We start from the raw sequence: 13,093 nt of genomic DNA, 5'->3' as shown, positions 1-13,093 counted from the left end.
CCCCCTTCAAGCATATGGTATCTCTACATCCAGAAAGAGAACGAATAACTGCCTCTTCATCTCTTCCTCAATATTAGCCCTCTTCCCTTCCATTCCCTCTATTTCACTCACAACTGATTGGCTGGCTGACTGACCAACTAAAAGACTGGATGGTTGACTGAGGTACTCACTGACTGAGGTATTCACTGACGGAGGTACACACTGACTGATGGAATCTTACTGACTGAGGTACTCACTGACTGAGGTACTCTTACTGACTGAGGGCACTCACTGACTGAGGTACTCTTACTGACTGAGGTACTCACTGACTGAGGTACTCTCACTGACTGAGGTACTCACTGACTGAGGTACTCTCACAGCCTGAGGTACTCACTGACTGAGGTATTCACTGACTGAGGTACTCACTGACTGATGGAATCTTACTGACTGAGGTACTCTTACTGACTGAGGTACTCACTGACTGATGGAATCTTACTGACTGAGGTACTCTCACAGCCTGAGGTACTCACTGACTGAGGTATTCACTGACTGAGGTACTCACTGACTGATGGAATCTTACTGACTGAGGTACTCTTACTGACTGAGGTAATCTCAATGACTGAGGTACTCTCAATGACTGAGATGCGCTCACTGAATGAGGTACTCACTGACTGAAGTACTCTCAATGACTGAGGTACTCACTGACTGAGGTACTCTCACTGACTAAGGTACTCACTGACTGTGATACTCACTGACTAACTGCTTGACTAACATGCTAAGTATAACTAAGTATTATTATGACTGAGGTACTCTCACTGATTGAGGTAATCTCATTGACTGAGGTAATCACTGACTGAGGTACTCACTGACTGAGGTAATCACTGACTGAGGTACTCTCACTGACTGAGGTACTCACTGACCGAGGTACTCACTGACTGAGGTACTCACTGACTGAGGTACTCTCACTGACTGAGGTACTCACTGACTGAGGTGTACTCTCACTGACTGAGGTACTCTCACTGACTGAGGTACTCACTGACTGACTGACTGACTGACTGAAGTACTCTCACTGACTGAGGTACTCTCACTGACTAAGATACTCACTGACTGAGGTACTCACTGACTGAGATACTTACTGACTATCTGCTTGACTAACATGCTAACTATAACTAAGTATTATTTAATACGCACTACACTTTCTAATAACATGTACTTTTATTATTATCATTTTTTTCGCGTTATCCCTTATAAAAGAAGGAAACTGAAGAAATATCAACATTTTTTTTTCAGGCCCTACGTGAACGGATCGCGTTATTATTATTTTTGTTTTTAATGATTGGGCCCAAAGGGGAAGACTTCTGATGTAACTAATCTATCATTTGCGAAAATGATAAAGTAGATCTAGTATTCTATATAGTCTTTGGGAAGGATAGCTGCATAAAAAATGGCAAACAGTTTTCGGTGGAGTAGGCCCAAAGTGATACCACCTCCCTGGCTACGTCACTGTATGTGAGTACCTTACAACTCTCTACTGTGAGTGAGCTTATAAACCTAACTATAACACAATACCTCAGACCATAAATCTGTCTGTTATCATGGACTAAAAGTTTCAAATTTCACAATTTGCACTTCGGAGATCTAATACTTCTCCGACGTCGTTAGGAGATATACATTGTATTGGATATATCGATCTTTAAGAGAAAGCAGGTTATCCATTCATCATCCTTTCGATGTCACTCAACACCATTTGTCCTTGTAACATATTGTAACAATTTTCCGGTTGTAAAAGTCTTTTGGTTTTTACTATCGAGTTTATGTGTTAAAGACTAAGCAGTCCAGACGTTTTGACAGATGACCCTCGGATGTTTACAGGGGCTTTGTCAAACATTGAAAGGTGATATAGAACTACAACCTGCGGTGATAGCAAGTCTACAAGGTATCAAACATAATACTGTACCATCATCCTCTAAAAGATTTTTCCCAAGCTGTTAGTTCGCTAACTCGAGATACGGTTACTTGAACGTAACAAATTTTGACTGACAAACTTACCCCCCCCCCAACCCCCTCCCCCGACATGGGAGTCGGTGTCATCGTCGTTTGCTAAGGTATCATCCCTTAGTTATAACATCCTGTCCCCTCTCCTGATATATATAGGGTATGTTGAATCACTTACAAACCACACTCCATTAAACAGCTCACAATTATTGTCTTTAAAGGAATGTTCCGCTTAAATAAATCAAAAGAAAGGCGACCTCCCAAACTGTTATGATAGTTATAAGTATTTCGTTTTCAAATAGATAGACAATCGCAACATACTGTTCGTGAACTAGTTAGGCTACTAGTTAATAACTCTATATATATTTAATATGGGTTTTAATGCTAGTGATGAGTTTTGTCCTTAGGAAAATAATTGGTACAATAAATTCTTCTCAACTGTCAGTCTGGTTGGCCATCTTGATCTAACCACCAATATTTTCTTTTATAGAATTTTCAAGAAAATAAAGAAAATTTAGATTTAAAAAAATTACCGATTTTCAAAATTTTAACAAAGACCTTAATTAATAAATGTCTTAGTATTTATATAGAGCGGTCTTAGGGAAAGACCGGTACACTTTGATAAAAAAGTCAATTACTATATAGAAAACCGTACACAGCTATATATGTAGCGAACTGTACAGAGAACAATGGTGGAATTGTAGTGACTAATGTTTCATACAAAGTCTACAGCGCAACTTCATGGAATATTTGGAAGAGGGCATGGGGATGGGGGTGTGGGGTGGGGGGGGGGCATTTACATGTAGATACCGAAATAACGGTGTATAAGAAAAGGTTTTCGACGTATTTAATTAAGAAGTTACATTTGGAGGTAAACACTGTAGCCTACGTATGTATGGGATTTTCACTTATAATATTTTGCACCCCAACGACACCCGACCCCCTCCCCCCTAAAAAAAAACTCCAGATAAAGATGAAGCCAATCTTTCATGACGTAAAGACCGATTTCGAAATAGGCTCAACGGTCTATGTAGACTTATCCTTGTCTCCCAGGTGTATGGCCTGTATCGAGGGGCGTCAAGCTCAGGCCGGGTCCCTAGGAAAAGGTATGTCCCCCTTTTCGAAGCCTTTATTTTCTTTTTAGTTCGGTATATAAGAAAATGAAATGAGAATACGTAATATTGTTTATTATATATTTCCCGGCCGTCTCGGGGCATGAGCAATATAACCCCCTGCCCTTCCACCCACCCCACTCCCACGCTCCCTGCTCAAGAGTGCGATAATTTAGGTTCCCATTCTTTCCGGTTGCAGCGGAGCCCTGATAGGCATCTGGCTTTCTTTGTATATAGCCTACCTAGTGGATATATCATGGGAACTACATGATTTAACTTCATGCATAGCTCACATACAAGACCAACCTTTAAGATTAAATATCGACTGTTTTTCCTTTTAAACAAGGTCCCAAACAGGGAACCCAATGGGGTCCCGGAAGCATGCTTGGGGGTGCAAATCCGTCTAGGTTACCGTATTGCACGGGGTGCGCCGTGTTATGGCTTATATCACGGCTTTGGTTCCAGGCGAGGTCTTATACATTTTCATCACAACAGACAAGTTGGGACAATTTTTCCAATGCTTACATGACGCTATGCTGTCCTGTAATATTATGCTTTGAAGCACTCGTACTGACAGTATGTACAGGTTCAAACCTTCATCTGTTAGCAAAGGTTATTATACTGCTCATAATGTCATTACAAACGGTTTGAAACAACATGCATTGAAGGAATGATATAGATAATACAAATTTGCCCCAGTTGATGGGTGTTTCAAATATCATACCCTAGATCATAGCCTAGATCAAACAGGATAACACGCCCCCAGTCTAATCCGTATTAGGATTTTGTAAAAGTTTATAATACCGACAATCAGACGAGAGTGCGCACACTGGAAACACACAAATACACGCAGAATGTGATACCAGGCTAGCTTAGCACAATGACAACATAAAAGACAGCTTTTTCGTTGCTAAGTTAACCTATGCACAATTAATTTCCACATGTAATATGATAGATCGAGGGGCAAGAATAGGTACTAGGTCTTAGTTTGTGCATACCCGTTTGGCCTAGGCCTACCCTACGATTCGTTTTTGGCCTTCGATACATCTAGGCCTAGACTTATTTTCTTATCATTGCCAAATAAACTAAAAGAATCGATGTGAAAATCAGATGATTATGTGAGTAGCTAGCTACCCAGTTAACAACAGAAAAATGGTAACAAAAAGGTTAAAAAAAGAACTACAGGTTTAGCCTAGCCTATTCCAACTGTAGCCTAACGTTCATTCAGGCCCTCTTCTTAGGGACCTAGCCTAGGCCTACCTTATATTGTGTACCCTAGCTTGCACCTATAGCACTATGCCTATCCTAAATTCTCAGTCTTGTGGTACTATTATTAACGAAATATATCGAGATGTTATGAAATAGGTTATAATATTTGGTGAATGTCAACAGCCAACTTACCAAAGAACGGTGGAATCCGGTGCAGTCTGACAACTTTCGGAAGTAACCGACAGAAAGCAAGAATCTGCAATATTCCAGGCGTCCCTAACCAGAATAGAACAACCAAATCAATTGGTATAATAGTGAAAACGTCAATAGGAAACTTCCTCCGAAGGTAATGACTTCTTATTTTAGCTTTATCTGTGATGAGGATGCCGTCCTTCATATATCCCAAGTAGAATCGTAAGATTATATCCCCAAGAAATATCAAATCGAAGAGATAAACTAAGACCCATATAGGTACCCATTTCGTAGTGAAAGCAGCTTGAAAAAACTCAAGAGGAACACCAACAATTATGGTAAGGATTACAAAAGATTCCCATGATCTCATGCGAGATGAGTTCGGGTTTAGAAAATGTTCGAAAGTCTTCCCATACGCGACAGAGTCTCTACGGGCTCCATCGGAAGAGCTCCGAGAGGCGTCATTTTCTCCAACTTCTAGCGTAACTGATTCGGGTCCTTTAGATGCCATATTATTACTCCATTGATTGATCAATTCACGCAATCCATGGGAAACGTTTTCGTTTTATTTCTTATTAAAAACAATTTGATTCACAACAACCTTAACACAAAGTGCCCATCCTTTCTCGTAATTACGTCCAACTTTAGGAACACAGTATAGCTTTATGTAGTGTGTCGATCTGTAACTGGTATTAATGCGATCCCATTAAGTAGTCCTAAAGATTGGATCTCAATATTATGTATGGAACACGTACGTACGTAGCTAGCTGTACTTGGTGAGACAGTAGCTCGTCGTTGAAACATCCAGGTACTGACCGCGTGACAGACAAAAACAGGTTAAGATGGAATAGATCGCGCGCGAAATAAAAACACTTTTCAAAACCAAAAAGAAGGGTCGCACAGTATAAGATCCAGGTATTCAGCGCGTCATATTTACAAACGTAAAATATCGTTGCAAATATAAGCGCGAAGAGTTATCAGGTCGTCGTTGGCGCTGTCACGCGTATACACGCACCCTGATAATGTAAAAGATTCCTGTTGATATGGGCGCAGTGTATACTACGTCTACTCCGTTCTCCGCTTATAGCCTCCTATACGTACGTATCGAGCCTACGTACGTGTGTATCTATGTATATACGTGTATGTAAAGCACTGACGCGTCCTATAATTTATGGCTCCCCTCATTTACGAAGTTAGTTAATTCATTTCTCTTCACGTGTGGTTGGAGATCTCTTTTCCGCCGTGACTGCAGTCATTCGTATCGGTCTGAAGTAATATATATCCTATATATATTTTTTGTTTGGTATGTTGAATCGAAATGCCGTAACATTACATATCGCTTCGCAAACAATGGAGATCTGTTACAACAACAACAAGAACATCAAAACTCCAATCCACCATAATTTTTCGGATAGGTTTATCTTTATACGAAAGACTGCAAAATAAACCAAGCACTATATCTCAGATATCGATGAGACTGTAAAAGTATGACCTCACATTTCCAATGAGAAGAGTGGTTAGCCGCTGGGTATGTGAGATATTCAGCCCAGTCAGATTCTTAGCATACCGATGGACTTAACATGGCAAGCCTGCCTCTTGGGATCGACTCTTCTTGTTTTTTCCCCCGTCTATATCTTCACAGTCCAGTCCCGAAGTTCAAGATTGAATAGGATTCGCTTTCACTGAATAGAGCAATAATAACAGAACAAGAAGAAGATGACTGAAGAAGATAATCACATGCACTAGTTGAAGGATTTTTTTTGTTATTTCCTCGCACTAATATAATATAGCAAGCTACGCTATATATGTATTATGGTAAAAATTAAATCCTTTTTCTTCTCCAAAGTAAATAGAAATGAAAATGAAGCCTACTCGTCAATTACTTGGGAATAAAAATCGCTATGAAACATTTGCTTCTTAAAGTGAAGGGTTTACGTAACTCTCTCTCCACCTCGCGCGCAATCTGTGTCACTGTCGCTCATCGCTCGTTACGTACAGTGTGTTCACTGTATTATACTATACATATTGGCATTACCTACAAACTGCCGCGGTTGCCCTTATGACGAAGAGACATAAGAAGATTGATTTCACGGGAGAGAGCTATTTCGAGTCTTTTAATCCAAGTCTAATATGCCGTACACGGTATATACGACGCATGTAGGGAGGGAGCACTATAGTGCTGGTAGATCACTAAGTCTTGTAGCGACGAGGCTCTCAGGCTTGGCGTTAGTAACATACTTAATTATGAAATTGCCTTCCTTTGTCTGTCTCAAAGTTACTATGTATTTTATGGATATATATATATATATATATATATATATATATATGTATATATATATGTATATATATATATATATATATATATATATATATATATATATATATATATATATATAATTGACAAATAAGGAGTAATGTTTTAGAAAATATGTTTGAAGTTTTTGACCTACGTCAGCAATATTCACGCTTTGGAGCATTAAATGCATATGGTATATATACTATACCCACGGCGCTTATATTACGCACTGCATCTGCAGACTACAATGGCTATTTCATTGTAAAGCTAGCTCCAATGATCTAAAGCTGCTAACACTAATTTGCTAATTATTACAACCAGAATGTACATATAATGCGGCTATCAATCCCGTGTTTCAATAGATGAGAAAGATAGGAATTTTAACCAAACGTTGTTTGGTTTTGTATACCAGCCTATTTCGGTTCTGTAAATAGAAATATGATGTGCAATTGAAAGCAATTCTCATCGAAGTTTTTTTTTTCGCCAGAGCTAATTTATTAGCTGTTATTCTTTCAATAACAATAACAACAACGAGTCAAATTCAGGATTGTTCCATTTGGTTGGAGGGTAACGAAGTATGATGAAGGGTCCACAAAAGTTCAAACTGGTCCCATTGGCCTATACCTGTAAGCTGTGAGATTGTCAATGGGTGGCATGAGTTCACCGAAGATCTTTCATTGGCGTATCCACGAGGGGGGGGGAGGGGGGAGGGGGAGGCAATTCCCTACCTCATATTCGTCTGGCCTCCCCAAAACATTGACAGAAAAATGTATTTTTTTAATGTTCTGCCTGACCACCTACAAATGCACTGCAAGGGCCCCATACGCCGAAGTTTAGCTACGCTTCTGGGTCCCAATAAGGAGCAGACGATAAGGGTCATAAAGGCCCCTAAAAGCTTGTCAAAAAATAAATCCACTTATTTCTGGTTCCTCTGTTTCAATCTCACATATATGATAGCGATACCCTATAATGACTGTTTAATGTATTTGATACAATCTATATTTATCCTATATTGTTCATAAATGTAAAACATGGACTGTATAGCATAGACAGTTGAAACTGAAATATCCCCCAATAATCATTTTGAGTAAACTCGGTATGTTTTGAGGCCAAATTTACAAACAAAACCAAAAACGCAAAAGAGTGTATGCAACTTGAAGAATGATGACACTATTAAGAACTTGAAAAAAATGTAATAATCACCTATCTTGTTCGTATATGAAAAAGTACCTCAAGAATTTTGCTCGATGTTTTGCTTAAAATGGTGTTTGTCTTAATTGTTTATATCTGTCAATATTTGCAGTAATTATACTTTCACCGTTTCGCTAACGAAACTGAATGTGAGGGCGTTCTTTCAAAATAATAACGTTAGTCGTTCGTGCACAGTGATATAATCATATACATACAGTGGGCCACTGAGAGCCAGCCCAGTTCGGCCGGCCATTGGGACAATTATCTTACCGGTACCGCCATCGGGAGTCTTCATTATTGATTTAAGGTTGTCGGTATTAATTAGAATGCTCACACCTACGAACAATTTTGGATTTTTCTATTTTTCGATTCCTATTGGTTCTGAATTTCCGAATCATTTCCAGACATCGAAGATTGTTACATTAATTTTTTTCAATGAGGATTAATTACATAAGGTGAGATGAGAGTGTCAGCTACAATGCACATGCGTGACCATTATTTTAACTTTCTAGCATATTTTCAGGCAAAGATACTAATGACCAAATAGTATATTATGAAAATAAAAATAAATTATTATTATTACTATGTTTACATATATTTGCATCGGTCCCTCCTAATTGGACCTGGCCACCTTATCCCCCCCCCCTCTCACCACAACCCCGCCCCTTGACAGGTCTATCCGTTACTAACGAAAGCTGGGATCGATATTAACTCTTAAGTATTCCCATTATGAAAGTTGATACATAATATAATTTTATAGAATTATGACAAGAACTCCTCAAACGTTTTCCAGTTTGAGACAGAAGCGGGTTTAGGCCCTTGGGGGTGAACACTCCCCCCCCCCCACCCTACCCCTTTTCAAATCCTCGCAAAAAAAGAGAGGAAAGAAGTAATAATTGGAGCATTTTTGAGTGTAGACCCATCATTGCAGACCTAATTTATCCTTAATTAAGCAAGCCTCAGAACGCGCCATTTCATGTCAATTTTTATTTTTTTTTTGTTGCGGAGGACCGCCATACCTCCCCCCCCCCCCTACATGGGAGTTGGCATCATCCACCACAGGCCCACGCTCCCTTCGTATTCCCTTGTTTTTTGTTTTAAATCCTCGAGAAGATACGCCCCCGTAATACATACGAAGTGTAGTCACCATTTGAAAATGTCGAAGTGGATGGAGTCAGAAATCAAGATGGTACTTCTGAAGTTTGAAGAGGGAAACTCATAGCTTCGGGTCTGGTTACAAGTTCTCATATTATCAGTCACAATTTGCACACAAATTGCCCCATTTTTTGCAACTGAACAAGACAACACCGAAAAATGTAAAATATATTTATATATATATCTATATATATATATATTTCTGTACTCCGGGCTACAATATTTGAGTCCAAATCAAAGTTGAATTGGGAGTAAGAATATATATATATATACATATATATATATACATATATATATATATATATATATATATGTATGTATATGTATATATATATATATATATATATTGATGTGTAGCAAGTGGTATGACAGATATATTGTAAATTAATCAAGATCAACACACCTGAAAAATTCCACTTCAAGACCGGTTTCGTCCTTTTTGGGACTCATCAGGCGAAGGAAAGAATCGAACCCCGGACCTTGTGTCACAGACCGAAGTCCTTACCACTCGGCCACAGTGATTCTACTGGTGTACTGTGAAAGCGTATAAACTGGATTTGTGTAGCTGTCAATGAGGGCGTATAACCCAAGTGTTATGATTGTACAGAGTGCACCCCTGGTGCTTTTGAATCTGACAATTTGTTTTTTAAAGAATTACCACTTTTAAAAGGCAAGCCAAGCCGTAAATAAGAACTGAATGTTTAGCAAGTGTTATGATAGATTTATAGTAAATTAATAATGAATTATTTTCAGCTGAAATCAATCGAAAGATATATATCTATATTTTCTTTTTTAAGAGCAATTTGATAATAATGATATCATATTTATATGCTGGTTTGCAGGCTGCTGGTTGAAATCTTTAAAGGACAACACAAAATATATCGCTTCAATAATATCCATGAGATTGAAAATTATAAAAAATTTGTAGTTTGTCATGTCTGCATATCTGTTGCTAAATGTGTTATAACCATTGTATGTCAAGAGCCATTTTGGGCCCGTGGGGCAGTTTTGTCACCGGGGCACACAAGTCATCATGACTATATGGGAAAGGTAATATTTTCTCGTCGCCCAATTTCTTCGGATCATCCCCTCCCAACCCCCCTCCCCACCCACAGGACTGATAATTGCTTATACTCTTGTCATTTTTTAAAATTTTTACATCTCATACAAATTTTCCACTATTTTCTGAATCTCAGGTTCTCTTATTCTCAACTCCCACCCCTCCCCCACCCCACCCCTCTTTCTCCTTGTCCCTCTCATACAAAAACAACATCTCTTCTTTCTCTCTCCGATTTGTCACTCTTTTTCAACTGAATTGAACACATTACCGGCCTGACTCAGAATTATATACATCAAAGTGAACTTTAGCATTTTCCAAATTAATTTTGTTTCACTGTAACGGATACGCTATATTGTGTGAGCTTTTGTATATTGTTCGACTTTTTTTTACGAAGAAAACGTTTTCTGACACAAGATAGCAAGAAAGAGAGAAAATGAGAAGGACAAAATAAGAAGAAAGGGTAATTCCTTTTTTTCACTTTTAATTCCTCTCCTGCAGCGCGCATTAAAATTGCCTTCACGTCGTTGATTTTATTACTAATACGTTTTTATTTTCCTTTCCCCATTTTGTGATGTGTCCAACCGACGACGGACTCTTTTTTTTTTTTTACTTCTACCATTGAAAACGGAAATATGAGGCAACTTCAGTTCCTTCCTATATTTGATTAAATAAAGACTGCTCATCTCCATGGCAACTGACTGACGTCATGGTGATGGGTCAACAATGAGAAAACACTAACAGCTGTGGGGAAGCAATTTGAAGCAAGCAATTGGTATTGGTGACTATTTAATTAGACTATTCTACGAATCGCTTTAAGACTTTTCATAGATTGATAGATAGATGTGCTATACCGTCCTCTCTATTTTTGATTTCACCTCGGTGTGATGCATGTACGTACATACACAACGATAACTTTTAGACACCGTACTATGTATATATTCAGGCGCGTATCCAGGGGGGCGTTGGGGGCGCGCGCCCCCCGGGTAAGAAAAAGAGGAGAGAAAAAAAAGAGAAGAAAAAAGGAAAAAAGAGGGGAAAAAAGGCAAAAAGAGGAGAAAAAAGAGGAGGAGGAGAGGAAGGAAGGTGGGCAAAAGAAAAAGAAGAAGGAGAGAAAAAGGAGAAAAGGAGGGAGTAAAAGATAAGCGCCAAGACACCGGGAAGAGAAAGAGGAACAGTGACATCATTACAGCGCTGAACCCTATTATATACACATGGCCGGGTAGCCAGTGACGGATCGAGGATTTCGGAAGGGGCGTGCGCCTCCCCCTTCCCCCTTACACCGACAACTCCATTTTTGACGTTTCCATTTTTCCTCTCTCACTAATGTATCTATATATATATACTATATATGGTCTATCATAACGCGTGTGTGTGTATGGACGCCTTAAACAATTGTGCTATGAAACCAACTGTGGCTGGTCTCGAGCTCGACCGAGTCGTCGGGGAACATGACGCACTTCGGGAATGGGGCGACCGCCGCCCCCCCCCCCCCCCCCCGAGCATATTTTTTTATGATATCGCTAGGAAATTCAAAATAGAAATGCTTAGATGCAACTTACAAGGCATGGGAAGTGTCATTTCCAGCGATCTGGGAGGCATTTTCGGCCAAAATTTTCTTGTACGCTTCGCGCCAACTCGTGGTGGCGCTACGCTTAGATAGTTTGCCTACAGGCTTCGCCCCTCCCTTGGCAAATTATTCGCTACACACCTGTTCGAATTTGTAAAGCAAACAGCAGATACCACATCATATCAGTGAGCATGTAAATGGCGTTCCAGGCAGAACAGCCTCAAAACTGTCTATGTGTGTAGTCAAAGGCGAAGGAGCCCAATTTGATTTGGGGAGCTGTAACGACTTGCCCGAAAAGTATAACCAACATTTTCGCGCGCTCCGCGCGCGTTCAACATGTTAAGCATCGGTTATTACATCGCATGCCATCATGTACCGTACGGTCACTGAAAGTTGCGAAGTTTACCGCGGGATGCTCATATAAACAACGAATTGTCCTATGTAGATGGAGAGAAAGCATGGAGGTCCAATTATGTCAAAACTCTCTTTTACATTAGTAATGGCGAATTAGTCGGCCAAGCTTAGAACTAGGCCTATATTTTAATTACCAAGGAGATAATTTTTAACTATTCATTTCCTTTAGCTACATCATTGCAATGTATTTTTCTTTCAGTATAGGTGCCCGAAAAATTCTCAGCATATTGCCCGAATTTTCAGAAAGAGATATTTGGTTAGGCCACCGCCCCCCCCCCCCCCCGCCTCCTTGACCTATGTGTGTAGTGTTCGGTTTCGGAAATATCTGGTATATTTTTCATTTCCTTCAACGAAGTTTTATAGTAGCCGTTATAGGAGGTTTCAATATTTGTTCACCAATAAATTAACTGTGTCTGAATTTTCGAAAATTTCCTGACCAACATTTTTCATCATACTTCCCTCTACTCGTGCAATTTTGACCAGTCTGTTAGGGGTTCAAGGAGGTTTTGCTATATTGGTTGTCCAGATGAACATTTTGGCAACATTATGGGTATGTTTTGAAGTGAGTTTAATCACGAGAAATATGAATTTTGTAATTCTGAACAAAAAATGGGCTTAAAACCTTCAAAAGTGGAGCTGTCGGGTATTGTGGGCCGCGACGTAGAATCACCTACAAAAAGCAATGATCCACAGGAGATGCGATGAGGTCGAACATGATGTGTGACTGGTGACAATCTTCAAAAAGGTTATGGATGGGAAAAAAAAACATTGGGAAATACTTGGTTCTCAGGCAAAAGTGTACATCTGGTTGGTCATTTTCAAGCCCGCGAAGTGTCATTTCCGGTGATCTGGGGGGTATAAAAACCAGAAATTTTCTTGTACGCTGCGCGCCAACCGATGGTGGCGCTCCGCTTAGATAGTAA

At 39.5% G+C, this 13,093-nt stretch overlaps 1 protein-coding gene across 5 annotated transcripts in view; it reads right to left on the bottom strand.

Annotated features, from left to right (window-relative positions):
* The window catches only part of LOC139982378 (uncharacterized), a 115,664-nt gene extending 109,046 nt beyond the window's left edge, over positions 1–6,618 (bottom strand). For 3 of the 5 annotated variants that reach the window (XM_071995141.1, XM_071995142.1, XM_071995143.1), the window contains exon 1: positions 4,488–6,617. In XM_071995141.1, the coding sequence (XP_071851242.1) occupies positions 4,488–4,998 (511 nt within the window). In that variant the 5' untranslated portion in view covers positions 4,999–6,617. Of the gene's footprint in view, positions 1–4,487 lie in introns of all 5 variants that reach the window. The other 2 variants (XM_071995140.1, XM_071995144.1) reach the window with 1 other exon arrangement.
* Positions 6,619–13,093: the final 6,475 nt, after the last annotated feature.

This window comes from Apostichopus japonicus, chromosome 16 (assembly GCF_037975245.1).
Source record: "Apostichopus japonicus isolate 1M-3 chromosome 16, ASM3797524v1, whole genome shotgun sequence".
NCBI classification, from domain to species: Eukaryota; Metazoa; Echinodermata; class Holothuroidea; order Aspidochirotida; family Stichopodidae; genus Apostichopus; species Apostichopus japonicus.
Note: the sequence above shows the minus strand (reverse complement) of the source record. Positions and strands in the feature narration are given on the sequence as shown.